General features: G+C 63.8%; 1 protein-coding gene across 1 annotated transcript in view; it reads left to right on the forward strand.

Moving 5' to 3' along the window:
- Nucleotides 1-11686, forward strand: part of ULK1 (unc-51 like autophagy activating kinase 1) — a 35680-nt gene extending 23994 nt beyond the window's left edge. Inside the window, exons 11-33 of the mRNA XM_023739304.1 lie at nucleotides 1342-1515; nucleotides 1601-1674; nucleotides 1785-1886; nucleotides 2436-2494; nucleotides 2608-2690; nucleotides 2973-3023; nucleotides 3579-3667; nucleotides 3897-4047; nucleotides 4182-4242; nucleotides 4726-4815; nucleotides 5064-5186; nucleotides 5466-5614; nucleotides 5728-5814; nucleotides 6080-6333; nucleotides 7226-7419; nucleotides 7579-7688; nucleotides 7771-7914; nucleotides 8276-8472; nucleotides 8632-8804; nucleotides 8889-9007; nucleotides 9562-9719; nucleotides 9852-9987; nucleotides 10074-11686. Of these exons, the coding sequence (XP_023595072.1) occupies nucleotides 1342-1515; nucleotides 1601-1674; nucleotides 1785-1886; nucleotides 2436-2494; nucleotides 2608-2690; nucleotides 2973-3023; nucleotides 3579-3667; nucleotides 3897-4047; nucleotides 4182-4242; nucleotides 4726-4815; nucleotides 5064-5186; nucleotides 5466-5614; nucleotides 5728-5814; nucleotides 6080-6333; nucleotides 7226-7419; nucleotides 7579-7688; nucleotides 7771-7914; nucleotides 8276-8472; nucleotides 8632-8804; nucleotides 8889-9007; nucleotides 9562-9719; nucleotides 9852-9987; nucleotides 10074-10129 (2834 nt within the window). The 3' untranslated portion in view covers nucleotides 10130-11686. The remainder of the gene's footprint in view (nucleotides 1-1341; nucleotides 1516-1600; nucleotides 1675-1784; nucleotides 1887-2435; nucleotides 2495-2607; nucleotides 2691-2972; nucleotides 3024-3578; nucleotides 3668-3896; nucleotides 4048-4181; nucleotides 4243-4725; nucleotides 4816-5063; nucleotides 5187-5465; nucleotides 5615-5727; nucleotides 5815-6079; nucleotides 6334-7225; nucleotides 7420-7578; nucleotides 7689-7770; nucleotides 7915-8275; nucleotides 8473-8631; nucleotides 8805-8888; nucleotides 9008-9561; nucleotides 9720-9851; nucleotides 9988-10073) is intronic.
- Nucleotides 11687-13595: the final 1909 nt, after the last annotated feature.

A 13595-nucleotide genomic window follows, 5' to 3' on the forward strand; every position in this document is an offset into this window, starting at 1 on the left:
CACATGAACACACACGTACATCCATGTGCATGCGCATGAACACACACGTACATCCATGTGCATACACATGAACACACATGTACACGTGCACACGAGGCCAGAAAGAGTCCAGGCTTTTGGGCTTGAGCAGCTGGATGGTCAGAAGGGAAGCCGGTGGGGCTAGCTGGGGTCAGGAGCTCTGACTGAGATGTGCGCCAGGTCCTGGCTGGAGTGGGCGTTTGGGGTCCCAGGGAGGGAATGTAGAGCAGGGGCCCTGGATGCCTCCCCATGGGGGACGCACTGGCTGCTGTGTCCTCGTCCTCGTGGCAGGGGCAGCGTCTCAGGGCGGGAAGGGCCTCTTGGAGCCCCACCCCCCACGTCCTGCTTGTTGTCACCTGGGGCGCTGAGCCCTGTGAGGGGCTGCCCACTGGCCCTGTGCCCCACGTGGCAGAGATGTGTCCTGCTGAGCCCACCGGCGCTCGCTCCCTCCCCTGCAGCTGCCTGACTGCCCGTGGGCACTGTCACCTTTGGGGCTGGTGTGACCTGGCTGGCGGCCGGCGCTTGTTGGGTTGCACAGGTGTTGGGTTGGCCCCAGGCCAGCCTCGGGCCCCACCTGCTCTGGGCCGCGGGTGGCGTCTGTGTGCGCTTGCAGGCGTCTCTGCTTTTCTCTGCGGCTCCAGTCTGTGTTTCAGGGGAGGGTCCATCCCTGGGCATGGGGTCTGGAACTTGGGGGGGGTGTGGGGGTGGTCTGACAGGGCCCAGAGCCTGTGTGAGAGAGGGCGTGTGCAGCTGGTCTGCTTCTGGGGGATCCTCCCCTGTGTCTCCCCGTCTGTGGTGGGCCTGGGTCTGGGTGTGTGGAGCACACTGTGGGTCTCTGAGGCCCCTCAGTGGGCGAGCACAGTCTCTGCAGAGTGGCTGGTGGGACACGTGCCCTGTCCCCCAGAGTGAGTCCACTGGGGGATGGTGGGAGATGAGGGAATTTGTGTCTCTTGGCTCGCATATAGGGGTGGGGTCTGTCTGGAATTGGCAGCAGGGGGCGCTTAGTGTGGGGTGAAGGTGTGTGAGTGGTCAGAGTGTGTGTGAGGGTGTTTGCATGGGTGTGTGTGGTGCGTGTGTGTGTGAGGGTGTCTGTTGTGTGGCGGATGGGGAGGGGTGTTGAGGCGGAGCCCACAGCAAGGAGGGGTGAGTGGGGGGCGGCTCAGGCAGGGCAGAGGGTGTATGGCGTTGAGGTGGCAGGTGTGCGGCTGGGGGTGCATGGCCATGGGGGAGCCCCGGGAGGGTCACCCAGGGGTCACGTCGAGGCTGGGCAGGGGCTGCGTGGGGGGGTGCCCGCCGCCCCCGCTGAGCCATGTCTCCCCGCAGCCATGCGCACGCTCAGCGAGGACACCATCCGGCTCTTCCTGCAGCAGATCGCGGGTGCCATGCAGCTCCTGCACAGCAAGGGCATCATCCACCGCGACCTGAAGCCCCAGAACATCCTGCTGTCCAACCCCGGCGGGCGCCGCGCCAATCCCAACAACATCCGCGTCAAGATCGGTGAGGCTGCCGCGCTGCCTCGGGGGCGGGACTGTGTGCAGCGGGGACCCCACCGCGGCCCCTGAGCGCGTCTCTCTCCTCACAGCCGACTTCGGGTTCGCACGGTACCTGCAGAGCAACATGATGGCCGCCACCCTCTGCGGCTCTCCCATGTACATGGTGCGTCCGCCTTGGAGGGCCCTCGGGGAGGGAGTCCTCCGACGCCTCTGATTGGCTGCTGCTGGGCTGGCCCGTTGTGATTGGTCAGTGCCTGGGTACTCACCCCGCAGGCCCCTGAAGTCATCATGTCCCAGCATTACGACGGCAAGGCGGACCTGTGGAGCATCGGCACCATCGTTTACCAGTGCCTGACGGGCAAGGCGCCCTTCCAGGTGAGCGTCACGGGGACGGTGCCCCGGGCAGGGAGCCGGGGCCCTGTGCCAAGCGCGGCGGTTCTCAGCCAGCGGGCAGGCGGGGGAGCACACGTGCTGGATCCTGGAGCCCAGGCTGGTGCCATGCCGGGCGGTTCTCAGTGCACAGCCAAGTGAGCACAGCAGCACACAAGTGCCCGGTCCCCAGGTCTGGTGCCCACTCGAGTGAGTGCTGTCTGGAGCCTCTTTCTGTGGCTTGGTAGTGTCAAGAAGGAAACCGCCTCTCAGAAGGCGCCAAACCTACCATTTCCATACGGAGCAGGGCTTCTGCCCCAACCCTGGGGTCTGGCTTCCCGCAGGTGGCCCCGATGGCACCACCACGGTCGGGGGTTGGGGGGGGAGGACAGGAGCCATGGTATCCTGGGGCTTCCTGGGGGAGGAGGCAGGCGTTTGTGGTGGGGTGGGGTGGGGAGGGGCGGGCAAAGAAGCATCCAGACTGAAAGCTGGGAGGGGCAGGAGCGGGCCAGGAGGAAGCTCAGCTGGCACTCATGAGCCTTACTGCTCTCACAGGCCAGTAGTCCCCAGGACCTCCGCCTCTTCTATGAGAAGAACAAGACGCTGATCCCCACGTAAGTGGCCCTTCCCCAGGCAGGCGGGGGGCTGCCTTCTGCGGAGCCTCTGTCAGGCTCAGCACCTGGATGGGCCGCCTGCTAATCCTGCCCTGTTCCTCCCGCCCCCTCAGCATACCCCGGGAGACCTCGGCCCCCCTGAGACAGCTGCTCCTGGCCCTGCTGCAGCGGAACCACAAGGACCGCATGGACTTCGGTGCGCCCCTGCCCCAGGCCCCAGCCTCCTAGCTTCTCCCCAAAGACAGCCGTGTGGGGTGTCTCTGTGTGGCTGCCTCCAAGCTGAGAAGTGGCATTCAGGTGTTCCAGGCTGGAGCCCCTGTCTCAGCCATGCAGGCTGTAACGCCTGGGTTTGCAGCCACGTCCCTCAGATACCTGTGTGGCAGGGGCTGGGATGGGAGGTGGGATTCAGAGAAACTTAAGAGTACCTCTGAGGTCCCCCCTGTCCCCTGAGCCCCCCTGAACTTCTCTTGTCCTGCAGATGAGTTTTTCCATCACCCGTTCCTCGATGCCAGTTCCTCCATTAAGAAGTGTGAGTTCTCGCGGGTCCTGGGGCTCCAACGGAGGGCTTGTGGGTCTCCCTTCCCCATTTGCTGAGTCCCGCTTGGTGCCTCAGGCTGGGATGGGCTGTGTGCCCGCCTTGTGCCGGGGGGGAGGGGGCGGGGAACGGTTGGAGGCCTTGGGCTGCAGCCCTACCCAGGGAGTCAGGGTATTGGCACTGGGCCCTCATCCAGCTTGGGTGACCTTGGTCGCTGTAGACCCCAGGGGCCTTCAAGACCTCAGTGGATGTAGCCGCTGCAAGCTTGGGGAGGGTTGCGGCCTGGGGGTGGCTCCTGAGACAGCCGGGCTGCTGGTTTTCCATGGCAGCTGGGCCCGCAGAAGCGTTAGCCCAGGCCACAGGTCCCCCCCGGCTGAGGGTACAGGGCAGGACGCGCTTGGGGGAAAGGTGATACATCCCAGCTTCCCAGGCCTTGGGTGGCTCTGTCCTGGGCAAGTACCGGCCAGCCGCTGTGGCTGGCACACACTAAGGCTGGCGGGAGCCGCCAGCCCGACAGGAGGACGCTGTCACACTAATGCTCCCCACTAGCCGCCCCGGTGCCTGTGCCTTCGTACCCCAGCTCTGGCTCTGGCAGCAGCTCCAGCGGCAGCTCCACCTCGCACCTGGCCTCGCCACCGGTGAGTTGCCAGCCCCTGAAGTGGGGTCTCCCTGGGCATGGGCAGCTTGTGAGGGTGGCGTGCAGTGAGCGGCCTGGTGGGTCAGGGCCTCCGAAGGTGACTTCGAGGGCTCGTGTGTGCAGCCCCTTTTTGGCCGTCACTGGGGGGGGCACCAGGGAGGGGTTAGTGTCGTCCCTCTTCAGTCCCGGGATGCTGACCGTGCCCGGCTCACTCCCATCCGCCTATCTAGTCCCTCGGGGAGATGCAGCAGCTGCAGAAGACGCTGACCTCTCCGGCCGACGCCGCTACGTTCTTGCAAGGCTCCAGGGACTCCGGCAGCAGCAGCAAGGACTCATCCTGTGACACCGATGACTTTGTCATGGTTCCAGCCCAGTTCCCAGGTGTGGGGCAGGGGGGAGTACAGGGGATCCTGAGCAGCGTGGAGCCCTCAGGGTGGCGGGTGGGGAGGGCCCGCCCTGTGGGTGCCCCTCCTGAGTGTACTCCTGGTCCCACCTCACCATGTCCCAACCCACAGGTGACCTGGGGGCCGAGGCTCCCGGTGCCAAGGCCGCAGCAGACAGTCTGCTGTGCAGTGGGTAAGCCCCAACCCCACCCCGCACCCCAACCCTCTCCACCTCAAGTGGGAGCAACGGTGGGTGGTGCTTAGTCTCCTCTTGCCCCACCCTGGGAGGGAGAAGCGTCTGCCTTCACCCTGCTTGGGAAGGACCAGAGTGCTTGAACTAAGCAGGGCCCCTCCCGGCCATCCCCTCCCCTCCGTCCCCTCCCAGCCATACCCTCCCAGCCATACCCTCTTCTTCATCCCCTCCTGGCCATCCCTCCCCTTCTCTCCTCCCAGCTTCCCCTCCCCTTGTCCCCACCCCTGGCCACCCCCTCCCCTCCATCCCCTCTATCCCCACCTGGCATCCCCTCCCCTCCCCTCTATCCCCTTCTCTCCCCTCCCTCCCACCTTCCTGGTCTTGGCACTTAGCTCTGCTCTGGGAACAGATGGGGAGGGTCCAGGTCTGTGTAACACCTTTGGCCTGAACATACACCTTACCTGTTTCCTCTGTCCCCACCAGGAGCTCACTGGTGGTCTCTGCTGGCCTGGAGAGCCACGGCCGGACCCCATCTCCGTCCCCACCTTACAGCGGCTCCCCCAGCCCCTCAGGGTGAGCAGCCTGTGCTGTGGCAGGCCCTGGGCAGGGGGTGGCAGTGGGTTAGCTGTTCCCGGAGCTGGGTTTGGGCTTCTCTCGGTGTCACATCTGCCTGGGGGGCGGGGGCAACTCCCCTGGGCCCACGAGAGCCCTTGCCCAAGACCTGGTTGTTCTCCTGGCCTGTCCCCTGACCGCAGCCCAAGGCCCCGGGGGATGTGGACTGCCTGGCGCCTGCCCCACGTGACTGTGTCCTCTTCCCCCAGCCGGGCTGGCCCCTCCAGCGGCAGGTGCGGCGTATCCGTCCCCATCCCGGTCCCCACGCAGGTGCACAACTACCAACGCATCGAGCAGAACCTGCAGTTGCCCGCCCAGTATGCGGCGCCCCGGTGAGCATGGCCGGGGCCCTGCTGACGGGGACGGCGTTCCGGTGGCTGTGGAGCACCCGGAGCTCACAGCGCCTGCGTGTTGCGGGAGGTCTCAGCAGATGGGAGTAAAGGTGGGTGGGAAGGGTGCCGTCCCCGTCACTCACGGGCCCTCAGGGCTGCAGCTGTAGGTGGGAACGGTGAGGAGGCTAGCCCCCACGCTTCCCTGGCGAGGGCCGGCGTGAAGGTAGCAGCGCTGAGGCCTGGGCACCTCTCACCGCCCGTTCACCTGCCCGCCCACAGGTCCACCGCCGTCCGCAGGTCGGGCAGCACCAGCCCCCTGGGCTTTTCCCGGGCCAGTCCCTCGCCCCCGTCCCACGCTGAGCATGGAGCTGCCCTGGCCAGGAGGTTCTCCCTGGGTGGGGCCCGGCCCTACACGCCCTCTCCCCAAGGTGAGGCCAGAGCCCTGGATGCACCTCCCTGGGCTGGGATTGCGGGGCAGGGATCGAGAACAGTGTCTCTTCCAGCTCTGACCTGTTGCACTCCTCTGTCTCTTTTTTCAAAGTCGGAACCATCCCCGAGAGGCCGGGTTTGAGCAGGGCGCCCTCCCCTCAAGGAGCTGAGATAAGGAGTGGCAAGTTCCCGTGGCCAGGTGGGTGGGCTTGCTGGGGGGCGGGCTGGGTGGCAGGCGGCCTGGACAGTCTGGCGCCCTGGCCCACTGCAGCTTGTCGAACCAGTGAGGATAAGGCGTGAGGGCTGCTGACGAGATGGTGGGGCTGGACCCCTGGCTGTGTCCCTACTGCACAGTGCTGTGCTTGGGCAGGTGTGGGAGCCCCTCTGGCTGCTTCTTTGGGCCCCCAGGGTGCTGTGGGGCACCGTGGGCATGGAAGGTGATGCGAGCCACCCCCCGCCCCCAGGCTCCTCCGCGCCCGACCACTCGCCCCGTGCCACCGGGCTAGGCTGCCGCCTGCACAGTGCCCCCAACCTCTCGGACCTGCATGTTGTGCGCCCCAAGCTGCCCAAGCCCCCTACGGACCCTCTGGGGACTGCGTTTGGCCCCCTGCAGGCCAGCCCCCCGCTGTCAGCCTGCTGGCCCCTGCGCGGCTCACCCAAGCTCCCCGACTTCCTGCAGCGGAGCCCCCTGCCCCCCATCCTGGGCTCCCCCACCAAGGTAAGGGCCACGGCACACAGGGTGCCTGCTCCATCTGGAGCCAGAGGCACTTGGGGGCGCTTGTGGGGTGGCTGGGGAGTCCATTGTGGAAAGAGAGGCGGCAGGTATGCGCCAAGGCCTCCCTGCTGCACCTGCCTGGGCGCGCACCAGCTACCTGCAGTCATCTGCTCGGCCCAGACCCACAGGGGAGACCTGTATGGGCCACTGCTTCTGGAGGCCCAGAGGCGGGTTGAGGCTCCCCCCAGACCTGCTTTGAACACGTCTAGCACCCCTCTAAGGGCCTGCCAGCGCCTCTTTTCTCTTGGCTGTGGGGCTCCCAGGATGGGGCTGGGGCTGCCGCTACTCCGCTGCTGCTGACTGACCTAGCTGTGTGCCTCACACCTGCGCCCCACGCCTTACTATGCTGTGTGCAGCTGCTCTCCTGGGGCAGAGTTGAGTTGCAACAGCCTGGAACATTTACTGTGTGGTCCTTCACAGAGAGCTTGCCAATTCCTTTCTTCAGGGTAGCTAAGGGTGGCCTTGAAAATCGGGCAAATTATGGACTTCCCTTTTTCTCAGTTTGCCTATCTGTAAAATGGGGCCACAAGTAATAGCTACATGAGAGTATCGTTTGAGGGTTTGTTGTGGTGGTAACTAGAACAGCGGCTAGTACAGAGCAGACAGCTGCGTGTACAGGAGTCTGCAAACGTGGTCTGTGAGGGAGCCGCTGGTGCTCACTTCAGGGGCAGTGCCTTGACATGCCTCTTCTCTTTTACAAACATACACCCGTGTGCTGACGGCCTCACAGACTCCCCTCAGGCTGCTCTCAGGCCGTCCTCCCCGACCTCCGTTGAGTCTTGGGTTTTGTTCCGTCCCGTGAGGACGCTGGCTCTCACACTGCCCCGTCCCCCAGGCTGGCCCCTCGTTCGACTTCCCCAAGACACCCAGCTCGCAGAACCTGCTGGCCCTCCTGGCCCGGCAGGGCGTGATGGTGGCACCTCCCCGGAACCGTACGCTACCCGACCTCACGGACGGGGGGCCCTTCCAGGCACAACCACTGGGCCCCGGGCTGCGGCCCCCCGAGGAGGCCAAGGGTCCCTTTGGCAGGTGAGTGGAGGCATGGAGGCCGGGGGCTGGGCGTGTGAGCACAGGAGGTGACCCCATGCTGAGTCACGGTTCACCTGTCTGTTCAGAGGGGGACAAAGGTGGGGGGTGTGTGGTGAGGGCAGCCTCCCCATGCAGCCCCGTCCCGGGCCCGCCCTGCAGGTCTCTGAGCACTGGCCGCCTCACCGACCTGCTTCTGAAGGCGGCCTTCGGCACCCAGGCTCTGGACTCAGGCAGCACCGAAAGCCTGCAGGAGAAGCCCATGGAGATCGGTGGGTGCACAGGCTGGGCGGGGCTCCTGGGCATGGGCCAAGCGGCCCGCAGCGACCCTCAGCCTACCTCTCACCCTCGCAGCACCTTCCACCGGCTTTGGAGGAAACCTGCACCCCGGGGCCCGCGCTCGGGGCGCCAGCAGCCCTTCCCCTGTGGTGTTCACTGTGGGCTCCCCCCCCAGCGGGACCACGCCGCCGCAGGGCCCCCGCACCCGCATGTTCTCAGGTGAGGCCTCACCAGGTGGTGGGTGGGCAGGAGGGGGCTGAGGGGCTCCCGGGGTCTTGGCTCTCTGACTGCTGTGCTCCTCTCTCTTCCCTGAGTGTTGTGGTGCAGCTGGCTCCTGGGACGTCCAGTGGGCCGAGTGCGGGCGACGAGGTCTGGGGGTCCTGGGTCTGTGCCGCCCTCCCTCCATGGCCCGGCCCGCTGTCCTGGGTGCCCCTGCGGGGGTCTTGGGTCTGTGTCCCCCTCTCTCCGTGGCCCGGCCCGCTGTCCTGGGCGCCCTCACGGGGGTCCTGGGTCTGTTTTTCCCTCCCTCCGCGGCCCAGCCTGCTGTCCTGGGCGCCCCTCACAGCAGCATCTCCCACAGTAGGCTCCTCGGGCTCCCTCAGCTCAGCCGGCTCCTCCTCCGGTCGCCACCTGCTGCCCGGGGCCTGCAGTGAGGCTGCCGCCCCCGAGCCTCCTGACCCGGGACACTGCTGCAGCTATGTCGACCCCATTGCCGCCAACCTGGAGGGGGTTGTGACCTTTGAGGCCCCCGACCTGCCTGAGGAGACCCTCATGGAGGTGCGCACTGGTGGCTGGGGTGGGAGGCAGGGCCAGGCTCCGTCCTCCTGGTGGGAGGTGTACCTGCCTCTTGGCCCCTGGCTGGAGGGACCCTTGTTGTGGGGAGGGACCCTGTCTGACCTGGAGCAAGGTATGGTCCTGAGTCCCCACCCTCCCCAGCAAGAGCACACGGAGACCCTGCATGGCCTGCGCTTCACGCTGGCCTTCGTCCAACATGTGCTGGAGATCGCTGCCCTGAAAGGCAGTGCCGGCGAGGCAGCCGGGGGCCCCGAGTACCAGCTGCAGGAGAGCCTAGTGGCCGACCAGATCAGCCTGCTGAGCCGTGAGTGGAGGTGCGTCACGCTGCGGGTCTGAGGGGAACTGGGGGGGCATGGCAGGGGCCCCAGGGTGCCCCCCTGATGCATTTTGTCCCCCAGCTTTGCAGAGCAGCTGGTGCTGTACCTGAAGGTGGCAGAGCTGCTGTCTGCAGGGCTGCAGGCGGCCATCGATCAGATCCGGGCTGGCAAGCTCTGCCTGTCATCCACTGTGAAGCAGGGTGAGCACCATGTGGCATTGGAGGGTGCCGGGGATGTCCACTGTGGGCTGTGGGGGCCCACGCTGTACAGGTCCGGCCTGGAAAATGGGTGCCGGTGGCTGAGGCAAGGGTCCTGGGCTGGAGGTGGGTTGGGAGGGCAGGTCTGCAGGATGTGGTCCACCTGGGCGCTGCTCTGAGGCCGCTTGTGGGGGCACAGAGGGCGTGCTACCTCTGTCTCCTGTGGAGTGCGCCTGCACCCCTGCAGGCTGGGTGGGTCCCTGCTCACCCAGCTCTGTACTGGTGTGGGCAGGGCTCTGCCAGCGGGCTAGGAGATGTTCGTGGTATCACCATCTCGCCTGCTGGCAGAAAATCTGCCAGAGCTTCAAGCCCTGAGCACGTGGGTCCTGGGCTCCCTGCGGGCCGAGCAGTCCCCTGCCCTCCTGCTCCCCTGGGCCTGGTGGGAGGAGGCATCTGCTGGCTGCCCGGGGCTGCCTCCCTCGTGTCCCTGGAGGACAGCACCGCAGGCCCATGGCCTGGGCCGAGGGAGGCCTGAGCCGTGCACCCTGCCCCCACAGTGGTGCGCAAGCTGAACGAGCTGTACAAGTCGAGCGTGGTGTCCTGCCAGAGCCTGAGCCTGCGGCTGCAGAGGTTCTTCCTGGACAAGCAGCGGCTCATGGACCGCGTCCACAGCATCACCGCTGAGAAGCTCATCTTCAGCCACGCCGTGCAGACGGTGCGGCCTGGGGGCCGGGTGGAAAGCGGCAGCTGGGGTGTTGTGGGGGCTGGGGGATCGGGGCTGGGGGTTTGGGAGTTGGGGGTGTCTGAGTAGGGAGCCAAGGCCAGGGTGAGCCTCCCTCTCCCGCAGGTGCAGTCGGCGGCGCTGGACGAGATGTTCCACCGCCGTGAGGACTGTGTGCAGCGCTACCACAAGGCCCTGCTGCTTATGGAGGGGCTGCAGCAGATCCTTGTGGATCAGGCGGACGTGGAGAACATCGCCAAGTGTGAGCATGCTGGGTAGGGGCCCAGGTTGGTGGGTGGGGCAGCCCCGACCCCGCGTGGGCACCCCTCACACTCTGCTCCTCCGCAGGCAAGCTGTGCATCGAGCGGAGACTCTCGGCCCTGCTAACCGGCCTCTGCGCCTGACCCTGGACCCCACGCTCTGAGGCGCTCGGCGCTGAGTGGCGGACACTGGCCGCACTGGTCTGGATGAGCCTGTGGGCCTTCACTACAGGGGACCCGGGTGGAGAGCTGGAGCTGCGGACTGGATGCACCCGGGGCTGCTGCCCCCACCTGCCACCGAGGGCCGAGCTGCTGCTGGGTCCTGACCGGTGGTGACTGCAGGGTGCCTCACACCCACGGGCAGTCAGTCCACAGACTGGTGGAGCTCACAGCCCAGGATCTCAGAACTCCTCCTGCCACCCACTGCGGGCACGGGCACGTCCCTCCGAGCCAGTGTCCTACCTGCCCCGCAGCTGCAGTGAGATGTAGCCGGTAGAGCCGTGCAAGAACCCAGGGCGTTCCTGCCTGCTGCTGAGCAAGGTCCAGTGAGGCCCTGGATATGGCGCTGCCGACTCGAAGCCAAAGCTGCTGTCCTGGGCACCCGGCGGGCCTCCCTGGCTCCACTCCTTCTCTGGGACCCCCAAGCCCCCACCAGCTTTGTAACCCACGAGCACTTTATGCAGATAGAGGCTGGGGACAAAAAGGACCGCTGCCACGCGGCCTCTGTTCCCGGTGTTGCACTACAGGTGTGTGTACAGACAATATACATACGTACATATATAAATAGCTTGCGTGCGTGCGCGTGTGTGCGTCTGACTGCGCTGTGTCTGGGACTCGCTGGCAGGCTGCCAGCGTGGAACCCCCCCTTTCCAGAGGAAAGATGCAGTGGGGTGGCCATGTTCTTTGAGGACAGACAGTACGAAGCGCCGTGCTCTCGAAGCCCAGGACGGGCGTCGCCACCTCTCACACTTCAGTCTATAGCGTGTTTTGTTTTCCTGCAGCTCCCTTGTTTCTTGTTTTTATGTTTTTAAGTAGAAAATACGTAGGTGTTCAGGACCTTTAGTTTGGGAAGGGTGGGGGCACGACAGGGCAGGGGCTCTGCTTCGTGGCTGTTAGATGTTGGGTGTGTCCGCCTGTCCTCCCCCAACATCTGCCCAGCAGCCCTGCTCTGGCCAACACCCAGGCCCTGACAGCATGTCCTGATGTCCGAGGAGTCTTATTCCTCTGGCCAGGCCTGGCTCGGGTGACGTGTCCAGGTTCCCCTGGCCTAGCCTCCTCGGCTCCACCTGAATCACCTGAATTGTCCTGAGTCATCTGTGGTACCCACAGCCCCGAGTGCAAAGGTCACACCCTGGTGTACAGACAGTATATACATACTTACGTTTCTTCCTTTTCAATACTTGAAGTGTCGCCACTGTGCTCGGGCGTAGAAGGAAAGCCCTGACTTGTTTCTGTTCTCACCTGGTGACTGCTCAGCTGCATGGGGTATGTTTACAGGGAAGAGCCTCTGAGGATGTTGCATTTATTACAGCTGTGTGGTCGTCTGGCGCTTTGGCCACATGGCCTGTGTGTGCTCGTGAGTCCCGTCCTCCACGCGGTGGCACTCCGTCCTGGTCTCTCTTTTGAACACGGTTTTTGTGTGGTTTTTCCCCCTTTCGCTTTAAATTGTGTCATACCCGTTTACAGAAATAAACCTTGGGAATTGTTGGCTTGCTGTCAGCACTTTTGGTCAATGGTGGCTGTCCCCAGCGTCCTCCATGTCTCTACCCTTCCTGTCTGACCCGTTCCCAGTGGGTATTCTGTCCCTCTGAGGTCAGGTTGGGCTGGGCCGCTTCTTTCTTGCAGCACCAAGACCCCTGGGTGGCTCCACACACGTCTGGGGTAGGGTCAGGGGCTCAGGGATGGCTGGTGGGCTCATTTCTGTGTCTCTCCTGCCCCTGCCCTGCCCCAGCAGAGTGGCACACGCTGAGCCGAGGGGGTACAGGGGCCTTAGGGCTGGGCCGCTGCAGGCCAGAACAGCTGGGTCACACTGTACCTGGTTAACTTCCCTGAACCACCAAGACCTCCACGGCTCTACGTTTGCTCCCAATATTAGTTCTGAGGTGTTCAGTTTCTCCACATCCTCGCCAACACTTGTTATTTTGCAATTTATTTTCTTTTTGATGGTAGCCATCCTAGTGGGGGTGAAGTGGCGCCTCGCTGGTTTTGATTGCATCTCCTCCTGGCTAATGACATTGAGCAGTTTTTCACGTGCTTGTTGGCCATTTGCAGATCTTTGGAGAAATGTCTGTTCAGATCCTTTGCCCATTTTTCAGTTGGGTATTGTTGAGTTGTAGGAATTGCATTTTTTAAACTAGGTATTGTTTTTATAAATAGAAAAAAATTCATTTAAATTACCCAAAAAGCGCTGCCCTCAGTATGAAAAGCAGAAGTTCATAGAGAGGTGGCATCTTAGAGGAAGTGGGAAGTGCAGTCCTTGAAAGTTGGCGTCCCAGAGGGTCTGTTCCAGGATTAGTTTCCTGAAACGCATGAAAGTGTGTTTCTCTCCAGACAGGAAGAACGAGAGCCCCGTGGCCGGATGGGAAGATGTGGTGAGAGGTGTGGGTGTGAGGGCCACAGGCTTGGCCCGGTAGGTGCTGCCCAGGACTGCCCACCAGAGGGCGGGGCCAGGGCACTAAAGGCTCTGGCCCGTTCTTTTATGGAGCTCCAGGTATATCAGTAGGCACCCTGGTGGCGCAGTGGTTAAGAGCTCGGCTGCTAACCTAAAGGTCGGCAGTTCGAATCCACCAGCTGCTCCTTGGAAACCCTATGGGGCAGTTCTACCCTGTCCTGTAGGGTTGCTATGAGTCGGAATTGACAGCAACGAGTTTGTTTTTTTGTTGGTATATTAAAGTGAAAACTAGGGGTACGGGGTGCAGGCCCTGAGGCCCACATGGGCTGACTCCAGGACGCGTTTCTTCCGACTCTCTATCCCCTCACTGCCCAGCCATCCCAGGAGCTTCCTTGGTGTTCCTCTCACTGCAGACTTCAGGTGGGCATGTACCCCTGGTCTGGCGGACTCCTGCCCTCTGGGACTGCTGGAGCCTGGCACCCTTCTGCCTCAAGGCCTTTGTACTGGCCCTTCCCTCTGCCAGGAATGCTCTCTCTTGACATCTGTAAAGCTCACTTCCTCACCAGATTCAAGCCTGTGGTGGGCTGAATAATGGTCCCCCAAGATGTCCACATCCTAGTTCCTGGACCTGTGAATAAATGACCCCGCAGGGCAAAAGGGACTTTGCAGATGGGATCTTGAGGTGGGGAGATGATCCTGGATTAGCTGGCTGGGCCCAGTATCATCACAGGGTCCTTACGTGAGGGAGGCCGGAGGCTCAGCAAGGAGACGAGGACACTGCTCTTTCCTGGGCGGGTGAGGGGTGGGACAAGCTAACCTGGCAACAGAACAGGTGCATTGCTGCATTCACAGCCTGAGATGTTATGAGGCTCCAGGCCGCTGCGACGACCTGCCCTGTTCTGGGTCCTCCAGCCTGGGGACCTGTCCCCTTCTGGGTCCAGTCTGGGCTGTCTGCGGAGCGTGCAGCCCTTCCCCGCCCCCCCCCCAACAGTCCTGCCC

This window comes from Trichechus manatus, unplaced genomic scaffold (assembly GCF_000243295.1).
Source record: "Trichechus manatus latirostris isolate Lorelei unplaced genomic scaffold, TriManLat1.0 scaffold00131, whole genome shotgun sequence".
NCBI classification, from domain to species: domain Eukaryota; kingdom Metazoa; phylum Chordata; class Mammalia; order Sirenia; family Trichechidae; genus Trichechus; species Trichechus manatus.